The 17,335-nt window shown below is 38.2% G+C and overlaps 1 protein-coding gene across 2 annotated transcripts in view; it reads left to right on the forward strand.

Moving 5' to 3' along the window:
• LOC144523696 (pre-B-cell leukemia transcription factor 1-like) overlaps positions 1 to 8,679 on the forward strand; it is a 66,680-nt gene extending 58,001 nt beyond the window's left edge. The window contains exons 6-9 of one of the 2 annotated variants that reach the window (XM_078259447.1): positions 1,154 to 1,313; positions 4,684 to 4,796; positions 5,728 to 5,817; positions 8,152 to 8,679. In XM_078259447.1, coding sequence (XP_078115573.1) covers positions 1,154 to 1,313; positions 4,684 to 4,796; positions 5,728 to 5,817; positions 8,152 to 8,244 — 456 coding nt within the window. In that variant the 3' untranslated portion in view covers positions 8,245 to 8,679. The remainder of the gene's footprint in view (positions 1 to 1,153; positions 1,314 to 4,683; positions 4,797 to 5,727; positions 5,818 to 8,151) is intronic. The other variant, XM_078259448.1, reaches the window with a different exon arrangement.
• Positions 8,680 to 17,335: the final 8,656 nt, after the last annotated feature.

The following is a 17,335-nucleotide window of genomic DNA, read 5'->3' on the forward strand; positions in this document are numbered from 1 at the left end:
TTCAAACCAGACAAAGCTATTTTTGACTACTGACTCTTTGTTGCTATTGAAGTATCGCACGCTAAAGACAACACTGCTGTCATAGTTATTATATAATCATATATTTTTCTTATAATAGACAAAATATACAAAATCCAGAGTGGGTAAAAGTACTTCTGTTATCTGTGACACAATGAATATAGTTTTAATAACTTCTTTTAATAATTGATATTAAAACGTTATTTTCCTTTCTTTGATATGATTATAAAATTAATGTGTTTGGCTACTCATCAAACCAAGTCAAAACATTTGACAAAACTATTAATTCATTCATCTAAGACCTTTATCCTCTGAAAATTAGCACTGCAGTCATTTGAGGCATGTAAAGTACAATGATGATTTACTATAAATCTTACAGTAACTGGCCAAACATCTAAAGACACTTGTAATGTTTGTGCCAATGCTGCTGACAAGCAAAAAGAGTCAAATATTTAGGCACCTTGTTTTTTTCATCTTTGCATTCTAGCACTCAAGTTGTTTCAACCTGTGAGAATTGATAATAAGGAAAGCAACGCCAAGGTAAACAGCAGTTTGTGTTTTGGATCCATCATTTGGGAATGGATTGTTTTCTCAATTGGTTTCATTAATTTCTAGCAAATGATTTGAAGATGCATCCGGGCCTGATTGTGGAAGCTGCTCAGCGGCTGAATGATTTGTAGAGTTTCCGTTTCTTGGCCATAATAAAGGAGAATGTTTACCTACTCTGTGTATTGGAAACTTTGCAGGATTGATTTGGTTTTCATTTTAATGTTGTTTATCATTAGCACTGGGATTACCCCCCTCGCTTCATCTGGGAGTCCATTAGCAGTAATGGGTGTTAGCGGATGTTGACTGATTGGTGCTTGCGTGAGTTCTGATGATAGCTGCAGTCATGGTGACATAATGAGACTGTTATTGGCAATCATTCCATTCTGGCACTAATGTGGATTCACAGCACCAGTCTATGTAGTCCCTACCTTTGACAAAGGCTCTCTGCAGTGTAACACATGCCATTAAGGCAATGCAAGCTAAAGACTACCCTAATATCTCTGAATGCTTGCCCTCAAATGTGGAGAGGCTCTGGATGTTAAGATGTCATGAGCATTAAACTACATTCTCTTGTTTGTCTGCTCAGGTTTCCAACTGGTTTGGGAATAAAAGAATCAGATACAAGAAAAACATTGGTAAGTTCCAAGAAGAAGCCAACATGTACGCTGCGAGAACTGCCGTGAATGCGGCTAATGCATCCTCACATGGAAGCCAAGCAAATTCACCCTCAACTCCAAACTCTGCAGGTGAGACAGGAAGTCCCTGGCTCTGCTCAGCTAGTAGACATGTACCTCCTCTCTGTGCATTACTACAATTAAACAACTATTGTAGTATATTAGACTGAGGCTATTTAAATGCTGGTGCTGGTGATTTGTAAGAAATGAAAGAATTAGGACTAACAAAAAGGCAGTTCTTGTACAAGGGACATGCCTATCACATGGTAATGCACCATTATTATATTGAACAGGTTTCACCTTAACAAGAGCAACTACCCCTCTAGAGCAAAGCTGTGTCAGAGATAAGCCAACCTGAGCCCCATGCCTCTACTTATGCTTACTGTCCTTTTGTCTTCATCTCAATTAATCATATGCTTCATGCTATTTAACTTTGTATTTATTATGTTCTGCTGTACTGACATACAAAGGATTAGTCTGGTGATATTCTGTCCTTCTTTCTTATTGTCAACAAATCACATAAAAAGACAAAACCAACAATTAAACAAAATAATAAACCTGACCAAGTAGTTTTGTTTAAATTCACAACAGGGGTGAGCGATATATAAAATATAGGCTACTCAATGTATCGCAGCTTGTTCTACGTAGGATGTAAAGTAAATTAAAGTAAATTACTACGATATGGTATACGGTATATGAGCCATGTTTCCATGAAAATCATGATGCTGCAGTCCATAATCCATTCATGAGTGGTGATCTGCAATCACAATTCATCCATTTAGTTCTCCAGAGACCGTACATTGACAAGGAACATGCTGGGTAGTGATAGCCGATAAAGAGTTAGCTTTAGCCTAGCCCTTAGCCCGACTCTCTTTGCCCATCTTTGTTCACTAAAAATATCGCAATATTATTTATAGGCCAAATTGCCCAGCCCTATTCACAACGTTAACCATGTGTTGAAATAAAATATGTTTCCCTTAAAACGTAATTAAGAATGCAGTTTAGTTGTATTTCTTTGGGAACTTAATTTTTAGGAGACATGGTGCATTACCATGAGCATGGCCACTGTATTCTTTGAGTCAATCTCGCATGAATCACTTTTAAATACCAGACATGGGGGACTCGAGTCACATGACTTGACTCGAGTTAGACTCGAGTCGCAAATTTTAGGACTTGCTTGAAACATTCATAAAAGACTCGACTTGACTTTGACTTGATATTCATGACTTGAGACTTGACTTAGACTTGAGTCAAATGACTTGAAATGACTTGATTTTCTGTTTAATAAATATATATATTTCCCCTCTGATATTGAGGAGGAGTTAACTTTACGATTTTAGTGGTATTGCATGCGCGGGAACCCGCTGATATGATGACGCGGCACTCGGCAGCAGACCTGCAGTAAACGAGACTTGCTACAGCTAGTAACTTAATGTCATGGATCCCTCTGCACCGAAAATAATAAAGTTTGGCTATAAGGATTACACATTTGACCAGGCAAAGAAGAAACACCACCACGACGAATTTCATCAGACACTTCAAATCGGGACAGATTCGGGTTCCAGTCCCCATATTCAGCTGAACCATTATGAACGTTTGTGATGGACAGAACTCCCTTCAGTTTTGGGCCATGACACACACCCTCCCCTCTTTGTTCAAGGTGGCGGTAAGAGCGAATAAAACTAGGGACACACATACGTACATATTACACACAACACAAACTGCACTCTCTCTCTCTCTCTCTCTCTCTCTCTCTCTCACACACACACACAGACGTAAGTATGTGAATAAAGCTAGTCACACATGCACACCCAACACACTCTCACACACACGCACATGCACATACACACATTCACTCACCAATATTAATAACTTTTCACTCACTCTCTCTCTCTCACACGCACACATTCACTCACAAATACACTGACAAATATTAACATATGCTATCCATTCCATGTGATACATACACTCAGTCAATCTCTCCAAATTACGCAAAGGTGGTGGGATTCAGCTACTCTTAAACTCTTTAAGAGAAGGAAAGGTTAAAGGATGTGTTTCTGTCCCATAAAAGTGAGGCATGTTTGAAGAATATTATTTGACTAGAAACCATTATACTTGAATTGTTTGAATGAATTTCATGATTTGATGTCATGTTTGAGGCATATTGAACAAATATGTATGTTGATTTATTGTTGGCCTAATATCAGTTTTAGGCTGTGCTTTTATCTGTATAAATTTAAACTGTTCAGATGTATGTGGCTTGGACGCAATGCCTTTTGAATATTGAGTAGGAAAAAATGCAAATAAAACTCCAGCAGTTCATAACCATTGTCTTGTGCATGTTTAAAAATGGAAAGTTTTGTATGACTTGACTTGACTAGCTTGACCAAAGCTATGACTTGACTTGACTTGACTTGCTTGATTGTCACAAAAAATTACTTAGACTTGCTTGAGACTTGAAGGTTAAGACTTGAGACTTACTTGTGACTTGCCCATGTGTGACTTACTCCCATCTCTGGTAAATACTAATTATCCGTAATAGTCCCCCAAATATACACAATTTTCTTTTGTTTGGGTGCAAAAAACTACAACGCCCCACTGTTTTAGGAAATTACTAAATCTTTTAAAAACTGAAACATATTTATGAAAAACATTTATGACATTTATTAGTTTAATTATTAAATTAATTTTGGTCTTTTTATGAGACTTGTTGACAAAAAAAAATTTATATTGCTAGCCTTATCTTTTAAAGCTACAGTTCATTATTTTGAGAAACTCGCCGTGTTACCAGGAGTCAGAACAGGAAACTTGTTTAGCCTAGCATAGAAGTATGGGAAGCTGATGCAAACAACTAACTTAGTTTCTTTAAAAAGTGAACAAATATACTCTTAAACCACTCCAAATCTGTTGTTTCCTGTTTAACCAAGTTGTCACCAAATAAATTCAAAAGTCCCACAAGTTTGTTGGAAGGTGCATTTTGGCTAGCAACCCCAAGTATTTACACTAAGCTAAGCTAAACGCATCCTGAGCCTACTTCTGTACTTAACCCTGAAATAAAATTATATTGATAATTTGACCTTGGGTAGACAGTAAGAAGGTCATTTGGACTGTTTTTTCAATTATTTGTACTAGTTGTAACTTTGCCATGAATAACCTCTTATGAACACTAATATAAACATTACTTATTACTTATTTCTATGTTTTGAGGTAAAGGCTTATACTAACTTGGACGAACACTTCTGGGTTACAGCTGTATCTCTTCTGTCCTCATGTGTCCATTAGTTTCCTCTATGGCTCCATTCCTTGCATTTAACAGAGCCTGACTGGCTGCTAGCTAACCTCTGCATGCTGCTCATCCAGGCTGCTGCCTGGACTGGCTAACTTGCTTTCCCTGCTTGCACTCTGTCTCTCTGTGATGCGACTGCTCCCTCTCTCCTTTCAGGTTCTGCTGGCTCTTTTAACATGTCAAACTCCGGGGACTTGTTCATGAGTGTGCAGTCTCTCAATGGGGACTCGTACCAGGGGGCTCAGGTGGGAGCCAACGTGCAGTCACAGGTAGGGCCACGAGCTGCACAGCAGACAGGGGCAGACCCACCTCACTTCCCAATAGACATTTTCACTTGTCAGGCACAGGTGTAACTATTATCATTAATAAGACTAATGTATCATATCCAAGTATTGTCATGACTTAACTCGAAATAGCTGGTTATAAAGGTGCTATACACATTTCTTTAGCATTTGGTTTTACTTGTTAACAAACTGCTACAAATGTAACACATTGATCAAATGTAGCCTATTTACTGAATATGGTGTGACTGCAAGGCTAGCAATGGTGATAACCATCTTGGAACAGTGCGTGAGCAATCCCAAGTCGGAATAATGGCAGGTTTTCTTGTTTTTCCCATTCCAACATTGCGTGAATGCAGAATTTTACTTAATATTTCATTTTGCTGTCTGAAAATATCTTGCTAACCTAAATATTGTACGCCTTGCATGCATGAAAGCACTCTTGTTTGTGTATTGCTCCCACATGAAATAGATAGATTCAACTTCATTTCCACAACCAGTATGTTTTACCCTGGTCATGCATACCCCATTGCAGTACTTGTACATCTCCAAAGGGGCACTAACCCAACAGTTTACTGGGACCTAAATGGAACAAAACCTAAGTTATTATTTATACCAGGTTTTCATGCTATGGCAAGTTCAAATTTCTGTTGTGAAAAAGGACTAGGCTTATACTGGCTCCAATATAGAGCTTCTTCACAGTCTCAAGGACAGAATATTGTGAATAGGTTTTAGTTAAACAAACAAAAAGCAAACGTTTTTTAACCTAAATTTCCTTTCTGTTTGATTGGACCTTATTGTCTCCAAGGATATACTTACAGCAGTGTACTCTTGTTCTTGTCATCCCTCTCTCTTTTCTCTTGTGCCTTTCTTGAGTTGACTCTGACCTTGCTTTGTTTGTTGTTTCGGAATGTTTCAGGTGGATACCCTTCGCCATGTTATCAGTCAGACAGGAGGATACAGTGAAGGACTCACAGCCAACCAGATGTACAGTCCGCAGGGCATTAATGTAAGGATGTTTTTCTTTCTTTCTTTCTCTCCCTATCAATTATTTCAAAGCCATAGGGCTCAGAATGGCACTTAGTAGGACTTGTCTCTGTTCCATGGTCACCTAGTTGATTGCTTCTGTATCGCTCACGCCACGGGCAGCACGCTGCCCAGCGTACACAGGCGTGTGGTCAGCACACACATGCAGAGCCGCCGTCTGAGCCTGTCATGTTGGATCAGGTCTGGTGTAGCACCTGCAGCCACGTACAGTCAGCCGTGAGCGAACTGCACAAACAGGTGACACCTCCTGCACTGAACTTCAAATCCCTTAGACCACCTGACCCGTGATTAGCAGCCCCAGGGCCAGAAGCTCCCATAAAATCTTCCCAAGACAACGACGCTGTCTTGCTAAAAATAAAACCCTACGCCACTGGAAACAACTCCTCATGTGCCATAGGGGTGTGTTCCCCTCATGTTTGTGTTATTTTGCAGCAGAGTTCGGGGTAGAAGTGGGGGTTGTGAAGGGGGGGTTGGGGGTTTGCTCGCTGGCGGCTGCAAAGAGTAGGGAAATTCACAGCGACAAGCTGTGTCGTAAAGGGGAAAATCGATAAGACAGACACAAGGAGAGCAGAGTGTGGACTTGGGACAGCAATCCAAGCGCATTGCTCAGATCATGTTCCTGCCACACTAATGGCCCTGACAGCGAGCCGCGCTGAGAGGACGAGGACGGTCACAGCCGCGGCTGGGTTCCTCCACTGTCGTCGTCGTGCCTCAGTGGCCATATGATAATCAGATGAAATGTCTCCCGTATAAAAACATGTATGTTTATTCAAATAGGCTTCCTGGCTGCTTCGAGTGCATCCCACAGCCAGCTGTGCTAACCCTGCGAGGCCGCTAATGTATTCAGGCCCTGTTCTTTCTCAGTCCTTTGACCTCACAGATATGGTTCTCCTTGGACGCCTGCTTGCTCTACCACATCTTACACTGCCACAATATGCTGTGTTATTCACTTTTATACCCTGTAAAGAAGCCCTGCAATGCATAATGTAAGAGCGGGATATCTGTCTGCCAGGCTGTTTGCCTGTGATTTATGTAGCTAAGGCAAGTTAACGAATATTGGCTCTTCACTCGCCTGTTTACTAAAATATGTGCTCCTCGGTTTTGTTTGATAAAAATAATTTTTCTAATTGGTATTTTCTGTCAAAGTTGTACGGTGAACGCTATATGTCATCATGTTCTCAAGCTTTTCTGGCTTGTTCTAGGTCCCAAAATTTAGAGCACAGTAGAGCTCCAAATAGATTATACTATAGAAATTATACATTTTAAAGGGTTTATTTCACCTTTGTTTTTCCAACATAAAATATATATCTAAAAACGCCAATACATCGCCTTAGAAGTCTCCTACAACCCCCATGTTGAGTCTCAACACCGGAACAGAAAAATTCTGTTGTATATATGTTGTTTATTAGATACATATACATATACCCTGTAACCCTGTAGTTTTTCAACCATCTGAAGATTTTGAAGATGACTGAAGAGTGGCACAAATGTTGAGAGAGTTAAAGGAAATATCTTATCTGAAATAAAAAAAGATTGGATAATGACTGAATGCTGTGGATGATTACAACTGTAATTAGCCTACAATTTTGATACAGGCAGAGAGCCACCCAAGTCAGACATTCTACAATCTGATCCCTCTACTTTTGATTACATACTACTGTCTGTCGTCTGAAATAACAGGCTTTGAAATGAAAGGCTGTCGAGGACCATTTCCAGTTTTTCTGATGGCTTTAAAGCCTACTATTAATATCCGAAATGCTCTTTTACAGGCCTGTCTCTGGTAGTAGATAGGCCCTCCATAGCTCTTATTGTATGTTACTTCCTGCTGTCAGCGTCATAATTAGTGTATATGATGTTGATTATACTTGTTTTCTGACAGAAGAAAAGCTGTACAGGATTTTTTCTTCAAATGCATTTCTGTGTATTTTTTTCATTATATTGATTTGAGTGTGCAGTGTATGATGGGAGAGAGACTGTAATTCACTCTATTTCTGCTTCGGTGAAAACATGATTTTCTATTTGTTTATGTCAGTCTTATTCGGAATTATTAGCTGTAATTTAAGCTAGGTTATTTTTTTTCTTCAATCCAGGAGACAATTTGGCTTAAGGCTATGTGCGACTGTGTGGTGAATAGCTAAAAGTATCCCAGACTTCCATGCTGTGCTCATACACTACCTTGCCCTCAGGACTTTCATTCGTTGTACCTCACTGTGTTTGACCTAGCTGCATTGAGTAATGAATATGAAAGTAACAGACACCCCCTCCCCCCTACTGTTTCTTTCCTTTTTTCTCTCAGGCAAACGGTGGCTGGCAGGATGCTCCGACCCCCTCATCAGTGACTTCACCCACAGAAGGACCCGGAAGCGTTCACTCTGACACCTCCAACTGATCCTCGACCCCCCGTCACTCCTCCGTCCTCTGCTTCCAATTTCTTCCACTACTGCACCCCCAACCACATCTCCCAAAACCTAAGGTCAAACCACATCGGGACTACATGTGACGTACTGTATGTAGTCACACGGCAGGACACAGTTGGGATGGGGGATGACATTTACGGACAAATATTTAACTTCTCCTATCTGGACTACTGCAGCACCGTTAGCAGCCTGCATAGGGGACTCATATCCACACTTCCACAGTTTGTACAGTTTCCACTTGATGTCCATGTTGCCTCTTTGTATTTCTCTTACATTATATATTCACACAGTAGGCACACAGTTAGCAGCATAATGCCCCACGTCTTGTAAACTGAAATGCTTCCACACTACCTCTATTCGAAATAACAACAGAGAAAACATAATTTCAAATGCTTCGGTTTTACAAATTTTTATAATTATTGGAATTTTATTGTACAACACATCATGCCCTGTCATAACACCTCTGTGTTCACAGCATCTATTGTGCCAAAGTTCAACCCTGGAGGTGAATTTTGATAATGTTTTTTATGTAATGTCCTTCTATTTTTGATGCCATACATTGTGAAGTATTATTATGTTAGTCCAGTCATATTAGTCAGGTAATATCCAAGTATTCAGCCTTGATATATAAAGTTTCAATTCAGAACTTCTACAACGACATACAAGGCATTATATATTTTATTATGCAGTACAGTAATGCAAAGAATTCACAATTTCTACGCAAGCAAGAGTTAATCTTCAGAACAATTGACCTGAAACACTAAATCGATGACAACATTAGCAGCAATTATGGCACGTCAATATGTATTAAAGCACAATAATACCTAATGATTGAACTCAAAAGGTAACATTTGTAAATGTCGAAGAGAAAACAATTTTAGGATTTAACTATAGGAGTCATATAAGAAAGAGAGTGTACATGATCAGACATAGTCAGTGTGTATCAGTGAGATCAATATAGCCAAATACTGCTGATAACCAAATCCAAAACAAAAATTGTAATTCATATTTTAAGGTACCATGTTGTTGGGATTGAACAAATTGCATGAATTTTCTCTGAATTCCTGTTTCTTTCATGGAATTATATTTGTGTGACAATCCTGAAAGCATGATGTGACATTTTGTGCACAGATTACAGAAAATTATAATATTAGATGCTCAAATTAAATAATTCTTTACATGATAAGAATTTCTTTACTTTTTCTTTTTTTTCTTTTAAAAAAAGGTTGTGCAGGCAAAACAATAATTTTCTGTGCTCAAAATGTCCCATTGAATGCTTGGGATTGTGGCATAAATAATTCTATATACAGTCAGTGCTGAAAGAAACTTGAGGTTACTTATCTCTTAGCTGTTAGAGAACAGGCTCTGATAACATTAGGCAGAATATTTGAAAGAGAACTAGTGTTTGTATTCTCAGTATTCAAGAGTCCCATCACTTTTTAAATTTAAGTTTTAAAATGAATAAAAACACCACATCCATCAACACAAACCAATCCAAAATGGGAAATTAAATTTGTGACCTTTGTCGTATGTACAGTATAGTATGTGGTCCAACATGTATACATGATTACAATAGTCCTCATGAGATATCAGCATTTACATACTTTGATACCAAAAAAAGGCAGAATTTGTATCCTCTACATTGGGATCAGCTTTATTGACGTTTTCTTTTTCCTCTTCTTGTAGGATTTTATTATCTACGGTATTAGTGAGCATCTAATAATGCTCTAGTATTCTGTATTCAAAGCCAAAAAATGCAGTTGGAATACAGTAGTGTTTATATAAATTTAAACGGAAATGAATACCCTGATGGCACACAAATCCAGATATATCTGGATATATTTTTGTCTCCATTTTGTGAATAACTCTTTTTTTTGTTTTCACTGGATATTATTTTGCCTTGCTACAGGGCTGTTTCTTTTGTATGCTATGCTACCATTATATGTGAATTAGCCCAAGAATGCTCTATATACAGTATGTAGATATGCACCTTTACTCTTTTTTTGCATCTTTGAAATTTACACAGTAGCCATTTTAACACAGCCTGATGGAGTTCCTGTTGGATTTAAGGTGAAGTCCTTATTATTATTTTGTGCTCAGACCACCGAAACAAGCCTGTTTCCAAGATGGCTACTGTTTAAATGAAGGTGACGTGAAAAGTTATTGTGAACATTGCCTTCTGGCATTGTTTATAGCTTAACCCTTACGGAAAACAAAATTCTGTCCTGAAATACCAATCAGTCACAATACACCCTGAAAGCCACAGGATTTTTTAACAGTTGTCAGTGTGTTTGTATTTATTACACATGTATGAAATCATGGTTGTTTCAGAGCTACTGTCTCGAGGTCAACCACGGCATGATTACACCAAGCAAACTAATTTGGATCATTCAGAGCAGCTCCTCCTCGACTTACCTGTTCAGTCTAGCACCATTGTGATACATAAAACCTCGACCTTAGTCGTGTCTTCTGAAGTCATTGGAGTGAATTGACAGCACCGGCCATGCAAGGCAAACACAAGGATTGTTTTTGCACCCCTTGAAAAAACAGCTTAACTCTACTTTTCACATTGCCTGTCAAATATTATCGAAGCTTCATGTAATGATGCTTTTTAGTTTTTGAATATAAAAGGAAAAGAGACATGAAAAGAAAAATGGACGATTTGTAAAACATAAAATGTTTTATTTGTTGCATGTCTTTTTTTCTCAATAAAATAATGTACTGCAGTGTTTTGAATGTTAACTTCTTTTTTATAAGGATTTCAGAGTGAAATCGTAGAGCCTTTTTCTTGACAGGTTTTAACTTTTAAGATCTCTGCGTATGTAAAAAGTATTGAATGAAAAACTATTGTCTTTTTAATTCCAATTCAAAACCCGTTTTCTGTGGAGAAAAATAGCTGAAAGGTGTAGGTTTTATGGTCTCTTAATTTGTACTGGCAATGCGGATCCCAAATAAATAGTTTCTTTTGTTGAATAAATTGCAGTTTTGTCATTTTTCATGTTATGTTCCATGTGCTTTTGTCAAGTTTTCCACAAATGCACCGCTGAATTTCATCTCAAACTTGCATGTGGTTTCTCCTCCAGGCTTTTGTAACAGGGTCAGGGTCAGGAGTCACTGTAGGATACAAGTTTACACGTTGTAGACTTGTCAGTCCAACACCTCTGGATAACATTGCACGTCTCACTTCCAACTATGCTACTGCATGCGGGCATTTTATCACCACTAACATAGCGCCAAAGCTCGACCGAGCTGCCAAAGGTGTGAAGAGGACATTTTCACAGTTTTTCAAGTGAGTGAAAGCTGTGCGCTCCAGACAGACAGACCACCCACCCCCCTCCTCACATCCAGCTCCCTCCAAGGAATGGTTAATGTGCGTTTCCTGAAAGAGGCTGAAAACACTTATCTCTCTCCTCCAGATAAACCAGACAGGATTTCTGCTTCTGCTCCTCAAATACATCCGTCCCTGGGAAAAAAAATAAGAAAGGGGTTGAAATATTAACTTGTGGATTAGGAAAGAGGTTCGCAGGAGTATCCAAAATCAAAGAGCGTGACAGAGACTGTGGGAGTGACATACTGTATGCAAACATGATCAAGTGTAATTACATGGAGAAGCCTCCTTGTTTCTATCAAAGGGCCACTGTTTGAGGCATGAAAGGCAAGAAGTGCTGGACGCGTATATATTATTCGTATGTTCCTTAAAACCAAAAGGCATTGTGAGGCTGAATCAGTCATTACATGCTGGAAAGGTATAAATCCCATTCTGAGTAAAATCAGTGTATGTTTTTTTGAATTTCTGATTCCTTTAACAAAAAAGCTGGATAACATGATACACCGTGACAAATGCAATGTAGGTTTTTAAGAATACTACACTGTGGTGGTTCTAGATCATTAAAATGGGGAGTGCCAGGCTGAGGCCAAATATATTAAACACTAAACTGTTGTATACCATCACCACCCCCATAGGTTTGGTTTTTCGTCTTCTCTTCTTTCCCCTCTCTGGCGATAAATGTGGTGTAAAGTTTTTACGAAATTATTTGCCACAGGCCATAGTTAGGGGAGCTAGAGTGGGGTTGAGATTTAATATCAAATGGGTATAAACCCATTTTTAAAGGAATTAAAATCAGATGGCAAGTGTTATTATTTTTGATCTAGCCTACTACAAGAAGTGCAAGTCATTCCCAGAAATCACTGAACTGTTGATTTGCAAGTTGTAGATTTGCAGTTGAAACAACAGTAACCTAGATGTCTAAAAAACAAGCAATAGGTTAGATAACATGCAGTTCAAATATTTAAAAATAGATTTGAGACTGCTGTCTAAAGGAAAAATCTGCACACAAAAAAATTGTGCTAGCTCTTTTGATCTCTAAAGAAAATATAACGTACCTTCATTCATTTCACCAAAGTGAAAATGCACCTTTTATACCAGATATATGTTGGCTGAATTCTATTTAGCTGCTTCAGTTTTTTCAGTTTCCTGTTATTATAGTTCACATGCTGATTAACTAAGCTAATAATTAAAACTTCAGCTTTGGAATAGAGCCTTTCTCTACAGTATGTCATGTGGCTCACATAATGTCTTGATAAGAACTAATGATTGTTTATTCAATATAAATTTTTTAGCAGCTTTTAACAAACACCATTTCCCATAAGCCCTAAATGTTTGTGGGCTTAACATCACCGCTCGACAAAAGATGTATTTTTTTCTGCGCTCACAAAGTAATAATTTGTTAAAATCAAGAAGGTTTAAATTGCTTGTGACAAATGCAGTGGTGGAAAGTAAAGCCCTGGACCTCATTTCACTTTTTCAGAAAGACTGATGAAAGACAAGAAAAACAATTCTCCTCCCTGTGGCTCTGACCCAGGGGCCCTACTGACATGTGTAATGGTAATTTACATTTTTGTTGTTTAATTTATGGTAAATTACAGATTTGTTGTTCTATTGTTTTAACATTTCACAGTTTCTGTCTTCAGCACAAATGTTTCCAAGTAGATGATGTGTTAGTGCTCCTTGACCTTGGAATTCCACACGTTGCTATTCCCTGACAGTCAAAACTAGCCTAGAAATCTAGACGCACCCTAGTGGCAGCAAATTTAATTTGCAGCCAGGGGGGTCTAGGCACTCTCCGTTGGCTTGCGGATCTTGAAAATAAAACAAAGCTGCCTTTGTGTGACCCTTTCAGCCCGAGATATCTCCACCCTTGACGGGGCTATCCTAGACCAGGTCACTGAATACAAATATTTTGGTATCTGGCTAGCCAGCACGTCTTTCTCACATCATATTAGTAGGTTACAGTCTAAAGTCAAAGCTAAAATTGGCTTCTTGAATAGAACGCGCTCCACTTTCACTCCCTCTGCTAAACTAACTCGTTTTAAAGGATAATTCTTGTAATGTTAGACTATGGTGATGTTATATATAGGTGAGCATGCAAGCGTGCACTCCAGAAGCTCAATGTTTTCTATCAGTCTGCTTTTCGGTTTGCTGCAAATGCCCCTTTCAAAACACACCACTGCACTCTTTATTCCACTGTCAACTGGCCACTTTACACACCCGTCGCCTTAATTATTGGTTTATTTTTCTCTACAAAACCATCCTTGGTCTGTCTGGATTTACAGCTGGCACCAGGAGTTAGTGGAAACCAAATCTGAGATGAATGGAGAGTGAATATTTCCATTGGTCAAGTAACCAGAAACATGACTCCAAACAAATGCTAATGTTACAAATGTTTGCCATATCAACTTCATAAGGTGATGATATGTCAGTGTTGTGTTTTCAACTTGTTTCCAAAAAAAATCCAATATTGCGGGGTGGTGGGCGATGGAGAACCACAGCTAATTTTTGCCACAGGGCCTCATAGTGGATTAATCCAGCCTTGGTTGTCACTCGGAGCACACAAAACAGGCTGTATTGGTACATGTAAAAATGGCAGTACATACAGTACTCAACTGAAAAATTGCTCTGTTTGACTTATGAAATCATGAGCGAGAACATTGTCATCATTTCTATTTTAAAACTTAAAAATGCCTCAAATAGGCTATGTACAAAATGCTTTATTGTGGCAAAGAGATAAATATTCAGTTTTAGCAAAAACGCAAAAGCAGACAGACCTCTCACTCTGATGTGAGGGAAGAAATCAAAGCAGTGGTTAGTAACACTGTTTAAGTAAAAAGCACTTCTGTCTTCTTTGACCTCATCCTCATTGGTTTCGTACATATCAACCTTGTCATTATTGGAGTTTATTATCAGTCATACTCTACCAGACCACAATGCATGTGGCACATGCAGTGGGGCTCAGGGCTAACATTATATCAATGACAATAACATGGCTCATAAGGCCTTATACATAATGCTTAATGTGCGTCAATTATGTCAACGTCTGCCAGCATGATACAAACACACACACACAAACCAAGGCTACACGCGTGCCTGAGGGAAGGGCTACTGAAGCAGACAATGCAAGGTCTGAGACATAATAAAGAGGCTTTGTCTCAAGAAAACCCTCTGCTTTAATGTGATAAAATAAGTCTTCTTCTCTACTGATCGATCATATGAATCATGTTGCTCACAAAACAACTCCAAAGAAAAAGGTTCTGGTCCAGTAATTAGTGACTGTAGGTGTTTCAGTCAGTGTTGCAGATTTCAGATTTGGAAACAGTTCAGTTTGGCAAAGACTTGCTACTGGAAAGCCTAAGTCTTGCATTGCTTATGCCACCCACAGATCTTTAATGAATTCCTCTGATCCCAACTTTCATAAAGAAGACATTTGGAAAAGATTTCACAGATCAGTATGCGTCATCGTAGCCTTTCAAGTTATTTCAGCCGTGGAACATTTGAATTAGAATCTGCAGTAAATGTAAGCATTTGGGGTGTGGGAGTTTAAGGCTGTAAAGTGGTTCTTTATATTTGACTAAAGCTTCCATAATGAGCAAGATGTGGACCTTATCGTGTTCTTCATTTAAACCTTTAAGACTGTGCCAGGAGATACTCTTATTAAAGAAATGAGAAAGTTATCTCTCCAAAACATGAATCAAAAAATTAAACAAAAATATTTTGTGCTGATGATTAAGGACATTCAGATACACTGCTGTTGCAATAATGATTGCACTCATATCTAACAACAAAAGTAGGACCATTCATTGATCGATTCTCATTCTCAGCTGTGAGCTAATTTGTTTTGAGTTTGTGTCTGTGTTTTTATCTTTTTAAATGGTTTCCCTGCATTTTTGGACATGAAGTAATTTGACACATTTGGTCACTGCAGTGTGCCTGTCCCTTTAGTGGGAAATCCTGTATTTTTGTAAGATAACAATACTGATTATGTTGTCAAGATGGATTTACGTCTCGTATGAAAACTGTCCAGTTCCCCCTGCTCTGTGTACCCTGCTATATACTGTATATTGTAATTTAAGAGGCAGATGTCATATTGAGTTTTCCCATTATCCAGTATGTACAGCATGGTTTAGAGTCAGACTGAATGCACTGGGTGTGACTATAGCATCCCTCTCTAACACAAATAAAATCTTGTTTTACGGATTCAAATTAATATTTAAATCAATGGGCAAAAGCCAAGGCAGTTTAAGAAATCTGTTTTTACAGAATGAGCCTGTGGCAGGTTGGTGCCTCCCAATGGTGAAACAATGCTGACCCCTGATGGTCTGTGTGACTTCAGTGTCTTTTAAAGGCAGAGAGCACTACCACCAGGAATAGTGAAGGGTTTGAAAGATTGAAGACTCTCAGTCAAACTATGTAACATATAGGCCTATATAAATTAACCTTATTTTAGCCCTTTTTAAGCAGACTATACATTATCAAAGACCTTACATAAAACGTAAAAGAAACATTTACTGCACTCTATTAACAATCTAAAGGGCAAAGAAAACACCTATTATTACAAAAAAATATTAAATGTACAACCTAATAAATGAATTATATTTATAAATGTGTATTTAATTAAATTATATTAATGTTATTTAAAGGTATCTTAACTATGTGAAATGGGAATTCCACTAGAGAGGGTGTAGAGACAGGATTTACTGTTAAGCTAGGCACATTAGCTTTTAGCAGGCCTTGTTTAGGTGGGTGTTACTCCATTATGATTTAAGATTTAGCCACGGTCTTATTTATGTGGTATGCCATCACTGAGGTGCTGAAGCATCCAAATTGATTTTTTCAATTCAGGAAAAAGTGGGTAAATTAGCTTAAGCTAAGGCTATCTCACCAGCTAGCCTTGGCTAGCAGGAGTGCAGTCACTGCAGTTTGGTTTTTACCGGTTTTCTAGTTCTGTAGAAGTATCTGATCTCATAACATAATATCATGGAACAATATTTGTTTAGCGTGGAAGTTGATTCTAGTCATTGTAAACAGTTAATTCTTAATCAGCAACTGTAAAATGCAGTTGAAAGCGGCAGAAAAAGCTAGTAAGTGGACCTTAATTTTTTTTTGTCCGTCAAAATTACCTCAGAATGGCCGTGAACTACCACATCACTGGAAGAAAAAAAAAACAACACAATTTTAATGAATAACATAATTTCAGCCTACTGACAACTTGCTCTAAAATACATGATAAATGATGAAAAAGGATATACGTGCAATTCTCTCGTTGTAACATTTGTCCGATTACATCCTGTCTTGAGATTTCTCACTCAACACTGATAGCCTAAATGTTTCACAGCAGACATTTTGATTCATCACAGCAAGACAAGCAGATATTTACAATTCTTTGGAGGTTGTGTGATAAAGGCAACCCATTTTTATACTCAAGAGTGGCCACTAGTTCCCATGCATTTTAATACATTGCAAAATCAACTTGTAGAGACTTGAAACCAAGGGAACATCATATATGTTCAATTTCATTATGATTCTATTACCACAGCAATGCCACATAGAAAAATAAAGGCATGATTACATTGATGGATAACCAACTCACTCACGTCTCTGTAAGGTTAGTTTTATATGGAATAATGACAATCCTTTTACTTTAGTTTGGCAAAAAAACTCAGTTCAACCTCTGTTTTCTGAGGATTGCAGGATGTTGCCTGTTAGGTCTTTGTTTTATAATTTAGACC

Source organism: Sander vitreus, chromosome 9, assembly GCF_031162955.1.
Source record: "Sander vitreus isolate 19-12246 chromosome 9, sanVit1, whole genome shotgun sequence".
Classification (NCBI taxonomy): Eukaryota; Metazoa; Chordata; class Actinopteri; order Perciformes; family Percidae; genus Sander; species Sander vitreus.